The sequence below is a fragment of the Trichoplax adhaerens genome, genomic scaffold (genome assembly GCF_000150275.1).
Source record: "Trichoplax adhaerens TRIADscaffold_36 genomic scaffold, whole genome shotgun sequence".
NCBI classification, from domain to species: Eukaryota; Metazoa; Placozoa; class Uniplacotomia; order Trichoplacea; family Trichoplacidae; genus Trichoplax; species Trichoplax adhaerens.
In genome coordinates, this window is record NW_002060976.1 from 319,503 (window position 1) to 332,621 (window position 13,119).

The 13,119-nt window shown below is 30.1% G+C and overlaps 1 protein-coding gene across 1 annotated transcript; it reads right to left on the minus strand.

The window, feature by feature from the left end:
• Positions 1-11,529: 11,529 nt before the first annotated feature.
• TRIADDRAFT_62150 (uncharacterized protein) lies at positions 11,530-12,908 on the minus strand (the record flags this gene model as incomplete). The annotated part of the gene is made up of 5 exons (XM_002118081.1): positions 11,530-11,573; positions 12,077-12,178; positions 12,259-12,393; positions 12,501-12,601; positions 12,787-12,908. 5 exons carry the CDS (start codon positions 12,906-12,908, stop codon positions 11,530-11,532), a joined length of 504 nt encoding a protein of 167 aa, XP_002118117.1.
• Between the last annotated feature and the right edge of the window lie 211 nt (positions 12,909-13,119).

Genomic DNA, 13,119 nt, shown 5'->3' on the forward strand with positions numbered 1-13,119 from the left:
TTTGCCTCAAATTTTAGAAATATTAATAAGAGTTTTCTGCAAAATGGAGCCTGTTTAGTTTAACAATATTATAAGCAGCTCTAAAATAAGTGCAAGTAAGCAATTGGCATGTCTAGTATAAACTATCTTAACAAAAGAAACAATTTTGTTTCACATAAAATTAAAAATTAATCAAACATTTAGCATTATTCTAACCTAAGAAAGTGAATCCTAAGAGCTTAGATGGAACCCATCGATAAATATGGAAGAAAATAAGTTAACCAAAGAAATTCCAGGACTCCACTATGAAAAAATTTTTATTTATTTTTATCGATTATTGAAAGATTTATTATTAATCTTTGATTCATCGCGGATAAGATTATAGTAGTTGTTAATAACCTAGTTATCTTTCATATTTCAAGAATTCTTCATCAGAATGAAACTTCTTTGTTACATTGACATAAAGATTTAAAAGGCTTGCATACGGTACCTTCTCACCGTGGAGTTCTGATCATAACAGAAATATTACTTTCCGTTCTTGTCCACAGACACCTATTGTTATAATTTCACGAAAATATTAAAGATGTTGAGAATATGAACTAGAATAATTGGATATCTTGCAGTAATAATTAATTCACTAACAGTAAACCTCTATATAATGATGGGATATATCAATCATGACTTGGCTCCGGATAAACCTACTGTATACGAAAACCATGGTATACTACAGACAGCAATCCTTTAATTACTATAATCTCAATCATTTGTTAAATTAATTCTTGGACTAATTAGTTAGTATCATAAACAACCTGCATTAACATTTAGCGTATTTTCGTGTAGATGTTCCTTATAAACCATTTTAAGCTTTAGGAAACTAATATATCTTATATAATTCAATTCATTGTACAAATTTCAACAAATATCCATGGCTTCTAGTTTTATAGGGCATGTCCAATTAAATAAATGGCATCGTGACTTATTTTCTATACCTTTAACGAAAAATAAATTTAATAAATAGATATCTTGGCAAATGACAGCGGCTACAGGTCATGGGATTATATAGTAGATAAAATTAATGTATTTTAAAGCAAAATATTACCGGTACTTGATTTAAGCTAAAATCTAAGATATTGCCAAAATGAAGCCTCGCAAATTAAATAATATTTAAATACTCATTCGCTAGACTTGATCTTATTAAATTAACTAAAGTTAAAGCCTGTACAATTTTTAATTCTAATAAAGTTCCTGAACATATAGAGAGGGTATTTACGATAGGTAATAAATTATTTATACGACTAATTTAGATTACTGGATAAAATGATATAAATATAGCTAGGTACCAGGTAGCAGTAAATTACTGTCGCTTGCTTATTATTTGCTAAGTAATACTAATAATTTGTATACTAAAAATAAAATTGATGAATATTTGATTCATTACCTTATGATAAGTGAAAATTATTCATGAACTCAACATCTTATATTTAAATAATAGAAATAGCTTCAATATACTCATTTGGCATATTTTTGGATTGCCGCTTTATAATATGTGCACATAGTAAATTTGCAATAAATGGATTTTATAACTTCTCAGGTTCGCAGTCCAGTATTCAAGCTTTGTGCTATTACAATTAAGCAAACCCCTAATACGATAGAGTAAAGTCAATACCGTATTTAACCTTAAGAGTATCACTTGTTAATAGGCTGCTTATCGTAGAGCAGTCTTTATATCATTTTTAATTAAGTATGGTATGCGACATAAGGAAGTGAAATATTTCCTGGTATTTGACGGACAGATTTTGGGTGAGATGCAAGAGAGATCTTAATACGAAGAGGCAATACTTTATATAGACTTAGAGGGAATCACGAACATGATCCGAGTAGAAATAGGACAGTAAATACAAACGCACGACAGACAAGAAGAATAATAACTTTGTGATATAGAACTGTAACGATACTTATAGTATATTCGTATATGCAGTATGGTACACAGTACAAGATATTTACCACAGCTACTGAACATTCACATTAAGAACGCTATAAAGCTTTAGTTATGACTCTATAAGTAATGTTAGATTAAGAGCTATTCTACTTTCTAATGCTTCGTATAGAGAAAGGTGATATCATACTTCATATAAGTACTGCAATGAGATGCAAATTACTACAATTATGTACTTATAAAATCATTTAAACTTGAATATAACCAAGTATTGGTTTAATTTAAAGCTTAAGTTCCTCATGCAGTATTAAAATATATTCCCGCTATAAGAGTAGTAATACAAAAAATAATCTTTGATTTTAAACTACTTCGATATCAGTCAATTACAGAAATCTTAAACAATTAAACGCCAGATTTATTTCTACAATGCATTCATTTCTAACCACTGTTTACTAAAAATAATACTAGATCTATACGCTATTAAAACTGTTTTCGTATGAATAAAAATTATCTGATGTAAACATCTCTAATCTCGAAGGTACTAATACAGTATTTTTATAATTATTTTATGATCATTATTAATCAAGTATGAGAAAGTGCCAATTCATCTAAGATGTAGCTAACGTAATACAGTCTTCTGTGAGTGTGAATATTTGCCTTACATTAGGGTATTGACTTCTACCGAAAGTCATATACTCGTATTCCAATAATAATAAGGTAAAACGATTGATGATTATGTATAAACGTCGATATTGCCGAGTAATTGTTTTCAAATCACACAATAAAGTATTCTTTAGGCAGGCGCTTCCTGTCTATTCAATTATATAGTTTTATTTGTAAGAAGTACTTGCTTCTATAAATTAATAGTACTATAGGGCTAGTATGACGAAACGTACACTAAGGAAATAATATGCATTTTGTACCGATTTCACGAAAGTAAATTTTCGTGGCATGTACATTGTTTCTATGCTACGTTTGATATATGCTTATATGCCAGTAATTTTTAAGGTCTTCTCTACCGTTACTTTAGGAATTAACAGTTGCTGAGCTAGTAGTTCTTAGTTTAGGATCAGGCAGACTAAAGCAGTAATAGCCAACTACTTTAACCAGATTGCATTTATCAGCTAGAAAGATATGAAGATTGGAAGTAAAGTTTCTAAGTTTAGATGATGTATCTTCATTGAATAGCCTAATATGTTTGTTAAATTACTATTGTATTAGAAGATGAGATCAATAATATGATTAAAACTAATATGATCTATGGTCTGGCCGATAATAAGGTAAATTTTTAATTTTCAAGACAGATTGAAGGCCTCACTATGCTAAATTTTAATTGTATTTACATAGGAAAATCAACTGATTAATAATCCAATTTACGGAAGTATAGATTCGAAAACATACTCTAAACCTTTGCTATAAGCTAGGATTATTTCTAAGTCGTAAGAATCGAATATAAAAAGATCTAGCTGATATCCACATATTGTAATATACATGTGTTACAATGTTATACACTGTAATATCGAGATCATAGTAGAAACATCTATGTTTGGATAATTTTGTAGATTGACCCTTATATGAAGACTATCTAATTAAGAAAGGTGATATTTAAATATAGCACTAGCTTTTATGGTGATATATACGGCCTACTGAAATTAGCAGTTTAATTAGGGAATCAGGAATAATCTTTTTCGATTCAAATCACTGTGATTGTAATTTACTTATGGTAGATTGTAGATTATCGTAGAAATTTTTCATGATAGAACATATTGTAATCTGACAATTTTGTATTAGTCATTCCGATGTCTATGTTTGTAAATACTGCTGTCGTCATTAGGTAGCAGTAAATAAAATTAGCTTTAGATTCATTATCAGGTTTCAACGTTAATATTACTAACTGGATGTCTTTGCTATTGTAAAAGAGTATATAAATGCGATAAATCGTATAATAAAGTCAGTTCTTATTATTATTAGTGTTTAACTTAAGATAAGAGGCGCCTAAGTCTTCTTTTAGTCCACTAGTATCGAAAAAGAGTTCCTGAAAGAGTAGATACTGCTCCCTGATACGTAGTTCAGGAATCGACTGTTTGATCGTACATTACGTTATCTTGTTGCAAAGCTGCTTTGTAACAGCATGTAAAAAAAGCACTTTGTCAACTACTTCCAAAAATTCATAACCCTAAATAATTAAGGAAACGCCACACAAATCTAGTAGATGAAAGAGTTTTGCTATACAGTGGTTTATATTAATTTATATGTATATTAAGTTGCTATTTATTTCTACTTCTAGTTTCTTTCCTTGTCTATCTCGACCCTTTTTTGGAAATATTCTTCTTTTATATCTCTCGTTAATTCATAAAATTTTACTAACTGAAATGGTCAATAACTGTTAGTCATTGCCTTACACTTTACTTTCATGCTTTATTATTAATGTTTAATACATTTAGAAGCAATATCAAATTTCCTTTACGTGGTTATCACAGTTCTAACAAAAAGGCCTAATTGAGCTTATAAAGTACTTAAATTAATTTATTACATTTTTTAATTAACATCACCGTCAATAAACTACAGTTATTACAATTAAACTTCGTAATAGTGTAGCTGAAACTTATTCTATAATGCAACTGTTCAGTAATCCCAATCATCGTTAATTATACATTTGGAATGGTCACTATAGTATAGTAGTTATGATTTCAGAAGTAAATGTCATAAATAAAGAATAAATAAAGAACTTTTAACATGTAGAATTTGGAGGAATATCCACTAGAGTTCAAATACCATACCATAGTAGTTTGAGCTAATTACAGCAGTAATTGAAGTACAGTAGCATTAAGACGTAGAATAGTCTACTATGCTTATAAGGTAATTTCATGATTACTGATGATGAAAAGGTGTATTAATACTATTCATACTTTGAGATAAACTTATTAATTCTATCTATTTCTATTTTTCTTAAGTTGTTTCCTTGCCTATTTCGATCCTTTGGCCGGAGATATTCTTCTCTCACATATTTCGTTATTCGATAATACTTTCGTAAAAGTAATTAATTGTCCACAATTTGTAATTACTACCTTACATTTTACTTTCACACTAATTATTACAGTTATTTCCTGTATTGTAACTTATTATTGTGATTGTAGACTGTTAGCCATGTGTAGTATAATGTACGGTAGATATTTATCCTAAGAGATATTTGGTAGCTGTAACTATAGACTGTAGTGGTAGAGACTCTATGCTAGAGTACAGATGACTATATACAGTAAGCTGTTGAGTTACTAATATGGCTATAGGTAGAAATAGAACTGTAAATCATATATTAGGATATGGTTAATTCATTGTACTTTGGCTGGTGTGAATAATGTCTACGTAAGTACTGTAGTCGTATCCATATTGGATTAACGATGGTCCGCAGTAGAATAGTCTTACTAAGAATAATTAAACTATGTGTAAAATAAGGTAAAAGGTTGCCATGCGGATTGTAGCTGCGAATGCTACGAAAAGTATAAAAGCATGCAACTTTAGATTATTCTGTTAGTTCGTTGTAGAAGTCTTTAGAAGTAGTATTCGGCTAGAGTAGAGCTGTGTAGTTAATCTTTGTATAAGATTCAATAAAGCCCTTATTTTTCTAAAATTTGGAATTTCGTGATTGGTATATATCACATTTCCTTATATTTTACTCTTATGCTATCCATTGTGTATTTAAAGTTTTAGAATATATATTAATTTATCCTTTACGCATTGGTTACAATTCCTTTTTCTATCATTCTTCCATTACAATTCCTGATTATTACATAACAACGCCTCATTCTAATCTTAGTATGCTTATTAGTGGAGCTATCGCATTAATTGTTAAATTACAAATTAGGATAAAATTATTTTTTGCCACGTACACAATGGTATTAATTCTGCAACTATATTTATTTAAGAATATCATTATTATAACTACTTAAGTTAGTAAAGGATAAGTTAAGTATATTAGCGCGCTAAGGTACCTAAGAAGATAACTGAATATAATATATGCCAGGAGAACAAGGATCATGTTCTAGTTGTACTTTAACTATTAGCATAGAATTCCAACTACCATTTCTCATTATGTATTATCATAGTAAGAATCTATTAAATCAAAAATCAAAGTAAATTAGATAAAAATTAATTATCAATAATTATTTTATTGAATTTATGATAAAAGGCTTCATTTCTGATACCTATACATTATCATACTCTATTATAAGAGAGTTTTGAGTATTTCAATAATCCAATGAAAGGTTTATTTTTCAACTCTAAAAATGCCATTATTCTTATGCTTTCTACTTGCTAATATTTTCTACCTTTAGACAGATATAAATTTTAGTTAGATATTGATACAAATATTCAAAGTTTGCGAATATGAATTAAAATAACTTACTGATAATATTTGATTCGGCTTTATTAATTATGTGTAATCCGAAAGCTAATACATAATTATCTGAGAATCTAGCCAAATTATCAATACGCAACATAATGATAACTATATTAAGTCTGAACTAAGAGAACTAAATCGCCTCCGCAATTTAGATTTCACTGCCTTTTGCGTTATTTAAAATAGTTTATTTCCTATTCAAAAATAGGCGCTGTAACAACAGTAGCTCATACATCCAAATCGCACAAGGACAAAATTATATTAGATTACAGTTCGATTACTAATTCTTCATCATTTCGTAGGGTATGCAAAATAAGGGGACAACCTATGAATATGTGTTTTGCGAGTAGAGCATAACTACATTGAATTAATGGAAGTCATAATGCGATAACGTTTGAAATAAGTGCAATAGTATTCGAGCAAACCAGACATTTCAGAATCCTGAATAGTTTATGTTATCTAGATAGGTAGCTGATTAGTAAGAAGTACAAGTGTTCTAGTTTCTTTGAAGGAATAAATTTTTCAGTCTTGTCTTCTTCTTCATTAAATAGATAATTGGATTATGTAAAGGGGAAAGAATAAGAAGAAGACTTACAAAAAAATTAACTATCGTTATACGTTCATAGTCATTATTCGTTAGATTTGCTCTATTGATTTCTACGTAAACTTCTTGGATGAATAAAATTACTAGTGGTAAAGCCGATATAAGAAATAAGATCGAAATACAGGTAACCATCTTAATAGTTCGAGCTTTATTTTTTTGTTCTGAATTAGTATAGCTAAAGCGTTTTTTCATTATTATTCCAACTTTACGTAATTTTTTTATAACTCTGAAGTGGCAATATACGATTACAGCACAAGATACTACAAAGCCAATAAAAATGCTATAGCTAGAATACAGCAGTCCTAAATAGCTTTGACCATTTGGTTGCCAAGAATATATACAAACAACTTTAAAATGAGGGTCTGCTATGGTATCGGGTACAAGTGCTGCTGGAAAACAGACTGATAATATCCATATGCTAGCCAACTGGATAATTACCGTTCTAGTTTTATAGAAAGGCTTCGTTGGATGAACGATAATTCTATATCTATCAACCGAGATCATTACCAATGATAAAATATGTAAAGCTAAGCTTGCATTTAACGCAAAGAATAGTACTTTACAAGCAATATTTAAGATTTCGGCAGGCCAGCCTAATGGATAAGTTATATATCCGATGACACAGTAAGCAAAATACGGTATGCAAGAGAGCAAATCGCAAAGAACTAAGTGCAGAAAGAGAATATCCGAAGAAGACTTTATCTTTTCCACTTTCACAACCAAGATAAAAATCATAAAATTGAAGATAAATCCCAACGTAAAAATAAGTAACATTATCACCCCAGTATACCAATAACGATTAAATAAAATAGTAGTCCATTCTGTTGTTGAGTTAAATATTTTTGAATAATTGTTAGTAAGTGTATATGATACTTCCATGATCGGTTATGGTGCTTGGACAAGTTATATTGGAGCCAAAATGTTCACTATATTTAAGAAGAAAAAGTATGAGTAAAATACTGGAAAAGTTTCAAATTTTGACCGTGAAAATACTAGCGACGGATTTCATATGAAATGACGATAATTCAACTTTAAGATATCAATTATGTTAGATGCTGCTTAATTCCAACAATACATTTTCTCAGAATCTGTTAAAGTAGATATATAACAGTATAATAGAAGCAATTTATTAGTTATAAATAGCTCTATTGATCAATCTACTATTATTTGTAATCTGTACAGCTATGACATTCACTGATGTTAGTTCAATCAAATAAAAAAATTGATAAATTTCACTAATACCTTGTACAATCAGATTTTTTAATAGTCAATCATCTTCCGTCAAGGAATAAAGGATTATGATTGCTTTTTAGTAACTCGGAAACATTTAATTATAAATAATTCATTATTTTGCATTGTAGATACTTAATTATGAATACAATATTGATTTGCATATAAAAATATTTCTTGTATTTATTCTGTATTTAATATGGCATTGCGTGTCGTTATCGCTTACTTCAAGTAAGATAGTTTAGATTATAAAAGAATCTGTCTACAGATAGACTTAACTATATTTTGAGTCGAGTTAATTGATTTGTAAAATGATAGTCTCGGTAAACATGCCCTAGCATGAGTGCATTGATTCACATAAAACGCTATCTATTTCGTCGTAAGTAACAGAGCTGCCAGTCTCAAGAGGTTTTCATAATTATGGTTTACCTGGAGTTTAATACTACTGCGATCTACGGCATAATTTAATTGATTGAAGTAAATTCCTATTCTATTAAGTGGTGTAAAAGAGCTAAGGAGTGAGAATGAACACAACAATGCTAGCTTACGTTTCAAACGTCTAGCTCGTAGAATTTTGTAAGCTTGTAATTAATGCATTATGTAGAGAACTGAATTATGTAGGAGAGATGTCTATACAATATGGTATAAAAGATTATTTGGCAGCTACATTATCAGCCTATGCAGGGCCAATTTATTAATATTATTTTCAAGGTCCATCATATCGGAAATGAAATTAGCCTTTGTTACTGTGTTACCTTACCGTTAGGATTGTTTAATAAGTACAGTAGTAGCTAATTTGGAAAATATTCGTATTTGTAAAGCTAGGTAAGAAAAGTAATGCCTTAACGTGGATATTATTTGTGATAATTTATTATATATTTGATATTGATTGTTATTATACGTAGCTAGTAGTAAGATGATTCAAATTCTAGCTTTTGATAGTTGAATTAGACAACATACATGCTTAGATTAAGATTAAATATGAGTAAGAGATCAAAAATATTTACTGATAGAAAAGCTATGTAAGGGACATCCCAGTCAGAGATATCTCTCCTAGTAAGTAAAGTATAATAATAATATTGTTGCTTTTTACAAATTAGACGATTTCTATACAAACGGAAACATTTGGGTTGAGTTGTGTGGTAAAAAATTATAGAATGTCTATGCCAACAACAGTTCTATCTTCACGGTACTACTGTGTGTGTGTTTAATGTTTAGAAAAAGGGGGGTTAAAGTCAGTAGTTACTTGTAGACTTTTACTGCAAGTTTCTTTGTCGCAGAGTTGAAATCGTGACAGTCTTCAACCTTTTCATGTAACTCTTAAAGAACTTTCCTGTTTTTCAAAAACTGGTCTCATACTCCAGAAAATTTTACCGTATAAATAACAATATAACGAAAGCAGAAATTATGTTACTAAATAAAGTAAATATCAATAATGAGTAAATAGTGCTTTAAAATAATATCAACGCTGATGAAGCCAGCAAGGATAACTCAGAGTGTATACCAATAAAAATTGAAATAATACTTAAGTATCTGAAGCTACTTCCCCTTGCTTCTTTTAGTACTATGAATAATTACCGACAAAAGTGTTTAACAAAGCTTACCTGGTACTTAAATTAATGTACTGCATTTTACAATTACAGCTATGACAAGCAAATATGATTACTACCATTAAACTTTGTTATAGCCTAACCCTAACCCTTACTCATAATTATTCCATGATGCAACTGTTTAACAATCTCAATCATTGTTAAATGATTATTTGGAAAAGGTATAATGAAACAATAACGCTGGTCTCAGAAATAGAATGTCAAAAATAATAGTAGAAATTTGAAATTTTTATGTCAAAATCATGTTAATGTTTCATAAAGCATTTCAGAAAATTCTAACTGTCAACGTATCGCACCAATAATAATATTATGATTCAGCAATATACTACGTAATACCAGATGAAAAGAATGAAGTTCTTGAATACCTTTCTGTCACAAAAGTAATCTTCGTGGCATATACTTTATTTCTATCTTACGTTCTAATAATCTTTATATCTCAGAAATGTTTACGGTCTCCCTAATTGTAATTTTAGTGGTTAACAGTTGATATACTTAATTTAGGATTACATGACTAAAATAGTAATAGCAAACCAGTTAAACTGGATTATATTTATCACTTCCAAGGTTGTTAAGGTTCAAAGTACAATTCCTAAGTTTAGAGGAAATGTCTTGCGGCATCTATTCTTCTTGACTAAGTAGTAATAATAAAGAAAAATTTGTACTAGATGAATTCCAAAAAGAACAGAATTACTAAATTACTGAAATATGCACCTTTTATTTGCTAGGCAGAGCAGTAGGTGTTATCAGATTACTATCTTACCATTTTAAAGTAATCTAAATTAAACTACTAATTAAACACATGACAAGAAAATTTATAGCTTAGACTTTCCAATGACTAAATGAATAATAATTAATCGTAATTTTACCGTAAAAAGTATTTTCTATAATTTACAAAATGTAAGCATAATAAAACAATTATTTCAGCCATTAGTCTACTATTTGCTAGCTATTAATAACCATTAGTCATTGTATCTGTACTTTTTAAGTGTAAAAGTAGAACGCTTTACGGACAATATTCTGATCTTGTAATTACATAACTCTTTTGTTTCTTTCCCATCTAATTTTTATTCCCTTCCGCCTAGGAAGAAAGCTTTATAATTGTTTATTGGGACACAAATAAAGTCTGACTATAAATTTTTTCTTTGTAGATAATTCTAAACAGCAATGATATTAATTTTGGTGATATATATTTCTTCAATTTATAACTATTATGACCTTGCAAGTCATTGCCTTGACTCTCAAATAGAGCAGTTTTAATTGCACAAAATCCTACCTAATATACTGCAATAAACAATTCATACTCTATACGTTAAATCTATCTCTATATATGTTACCATTACCCTATGAGCAAAATATTGTTCTTATTGAAGTAGTTGCACTTCCAACAAATCTTTGCCAAATGGCTTACAATTCTGATCTAAGTAAAATCAACTCACACAATTGTAAATTGTTCAAAGGATATATTACAAAAATCAAGAATAACTTGACTTATATCCGAATGAATATTGTTAGATAAACCAAGTTTATGCAATGAAAGGAAATTTAATAAGAAATACTAATTCGTTTGTAATACTTTGAACAAAAATTTATCACAATCTATTTCTATAAACTTAGGTACCTGATTTTTATTACAGTTAGCAATATTTGTTTATTATACTTTAGATCTAAGAAACCGCAAACTGTACTCATCTCTTCATTTATTTTGGCATTGGATTTGTTTGAACTAGAAAGCTATCGTATTGTAACAAAGGGATTTTTAACTTAATTTATTTTGCTATCCATAATCTGCAACTACTTTGTGACGTTCAAGAAACAATTCTACATCACATGTAGTAACGCTTTAATAAATATTACTCAAGTATTACACTTTCAAAATACATTACTACTATAGTTTGATGAAGTCACCAAAAGTACTTTCCCATGAATCTTTAAGAAACTTTCATACTTTCGAACGGTTTTCAATCTATCCTAAGACGTTGAACAGTTGCAGCTAACTACTATGAAATGGTACGATTAATTAAGCTAGTAAATTTTCTATTCTATACGAAGCAATACATTAAAAGAAAATTTTAGCCGTCCACAGAATCCTGATGAAAATTTTTAGCGAGTTTATTATCAAAAGTATTTCTTAAGTGTTGAAAAATGGATGTATGAAATAAAGTTAGACGTGATTTTACTATATTGTTCATACATATTTCCAGTTTGACTACCGAATTAGTTCTTGTACTGAATTCATGTGGGTAAATGCCATCCTTTCTAAGAAGCTGATCAGCAAAAGCATCTGTTTGTGCTTATGGTGCATGAAGTTTACTGCCACACACCTCCACTACTATTTAAACAGTTTCTAAAGCCAATGACAAATAGTTGTGCAGTATCATTGATTGCATTACCGTCTAAACGCCGATTCCAATTATTCTCATCAACTAAAAACAGAAAAGCAGTTCACCTTTTCAGATCTGCAGGAAAAGATAGTGAAACTTCAGCAAAAAAATCGTCAAATCACCTGGCTCAACGAAGGCTTTAACTACAACATCAGAAAAGACCACGTAGGCAACTCCAAGAAGACTATTGGTAAAATTGACAAATTCTACCCTCATTGTAGAGCGAATAAGTTTCCCGGAGAAGCAGAGGGTCCTTGCTGAAAAGGATTCAAAGTTAAGTTCGAACCTCTCCTCTAACCTTCTGATATTTTGAAGACTCTCCTCAAAACGATTTGTCAGATGCAAAGCATTTCTGAGAGAGTACGTGAAAGTACAACTTGGCCTCTATCTTCACGAGCTTTGGGTCCGACAAGAATCTCAACGATCTCAGATTCTTCACCGCCTTCAAAGCTCAAGAAGTACACCCTGAATAACACAGTCAAGCAGATCATTCTCGATCTTCAGGAGACGCTGTACTCCAGCAATACATAGGTGAAAAGCTTCAATTCTGTGCTGGAGAATATGGATTCGCCCAAACATTTAATTGTATTTGCAGCTGATAAAAAACATATAACGAAAATCGCCGACTCTTTAATGCTCCAAAGACAAACGGGTCTGCTTTAATCAGAGTTGGATATGCGAACGGCACGCGCGACATCCTCTTGAAGCAGCGAGACGGCCGACTCAACAGGATTAAGGAGACCTGAACGAGGCCCGATGCGAAATTGGGCATTTTGCTAAATGACCTTACGGCATGACAGTTTTTTTATGTATTATATAATTCAATAAAACAACAGCTGATCATAAGTAAAACTGTTCTTGTTATTCGGTGGATTACATAGCCAATAAAATGGTACGTATGATATAATTGAATCACCAAGTGTGCATTTTATGGTATGTCTAGGTGTATACCAGAAAAATCATATTCCAGCATTTGAAATTAC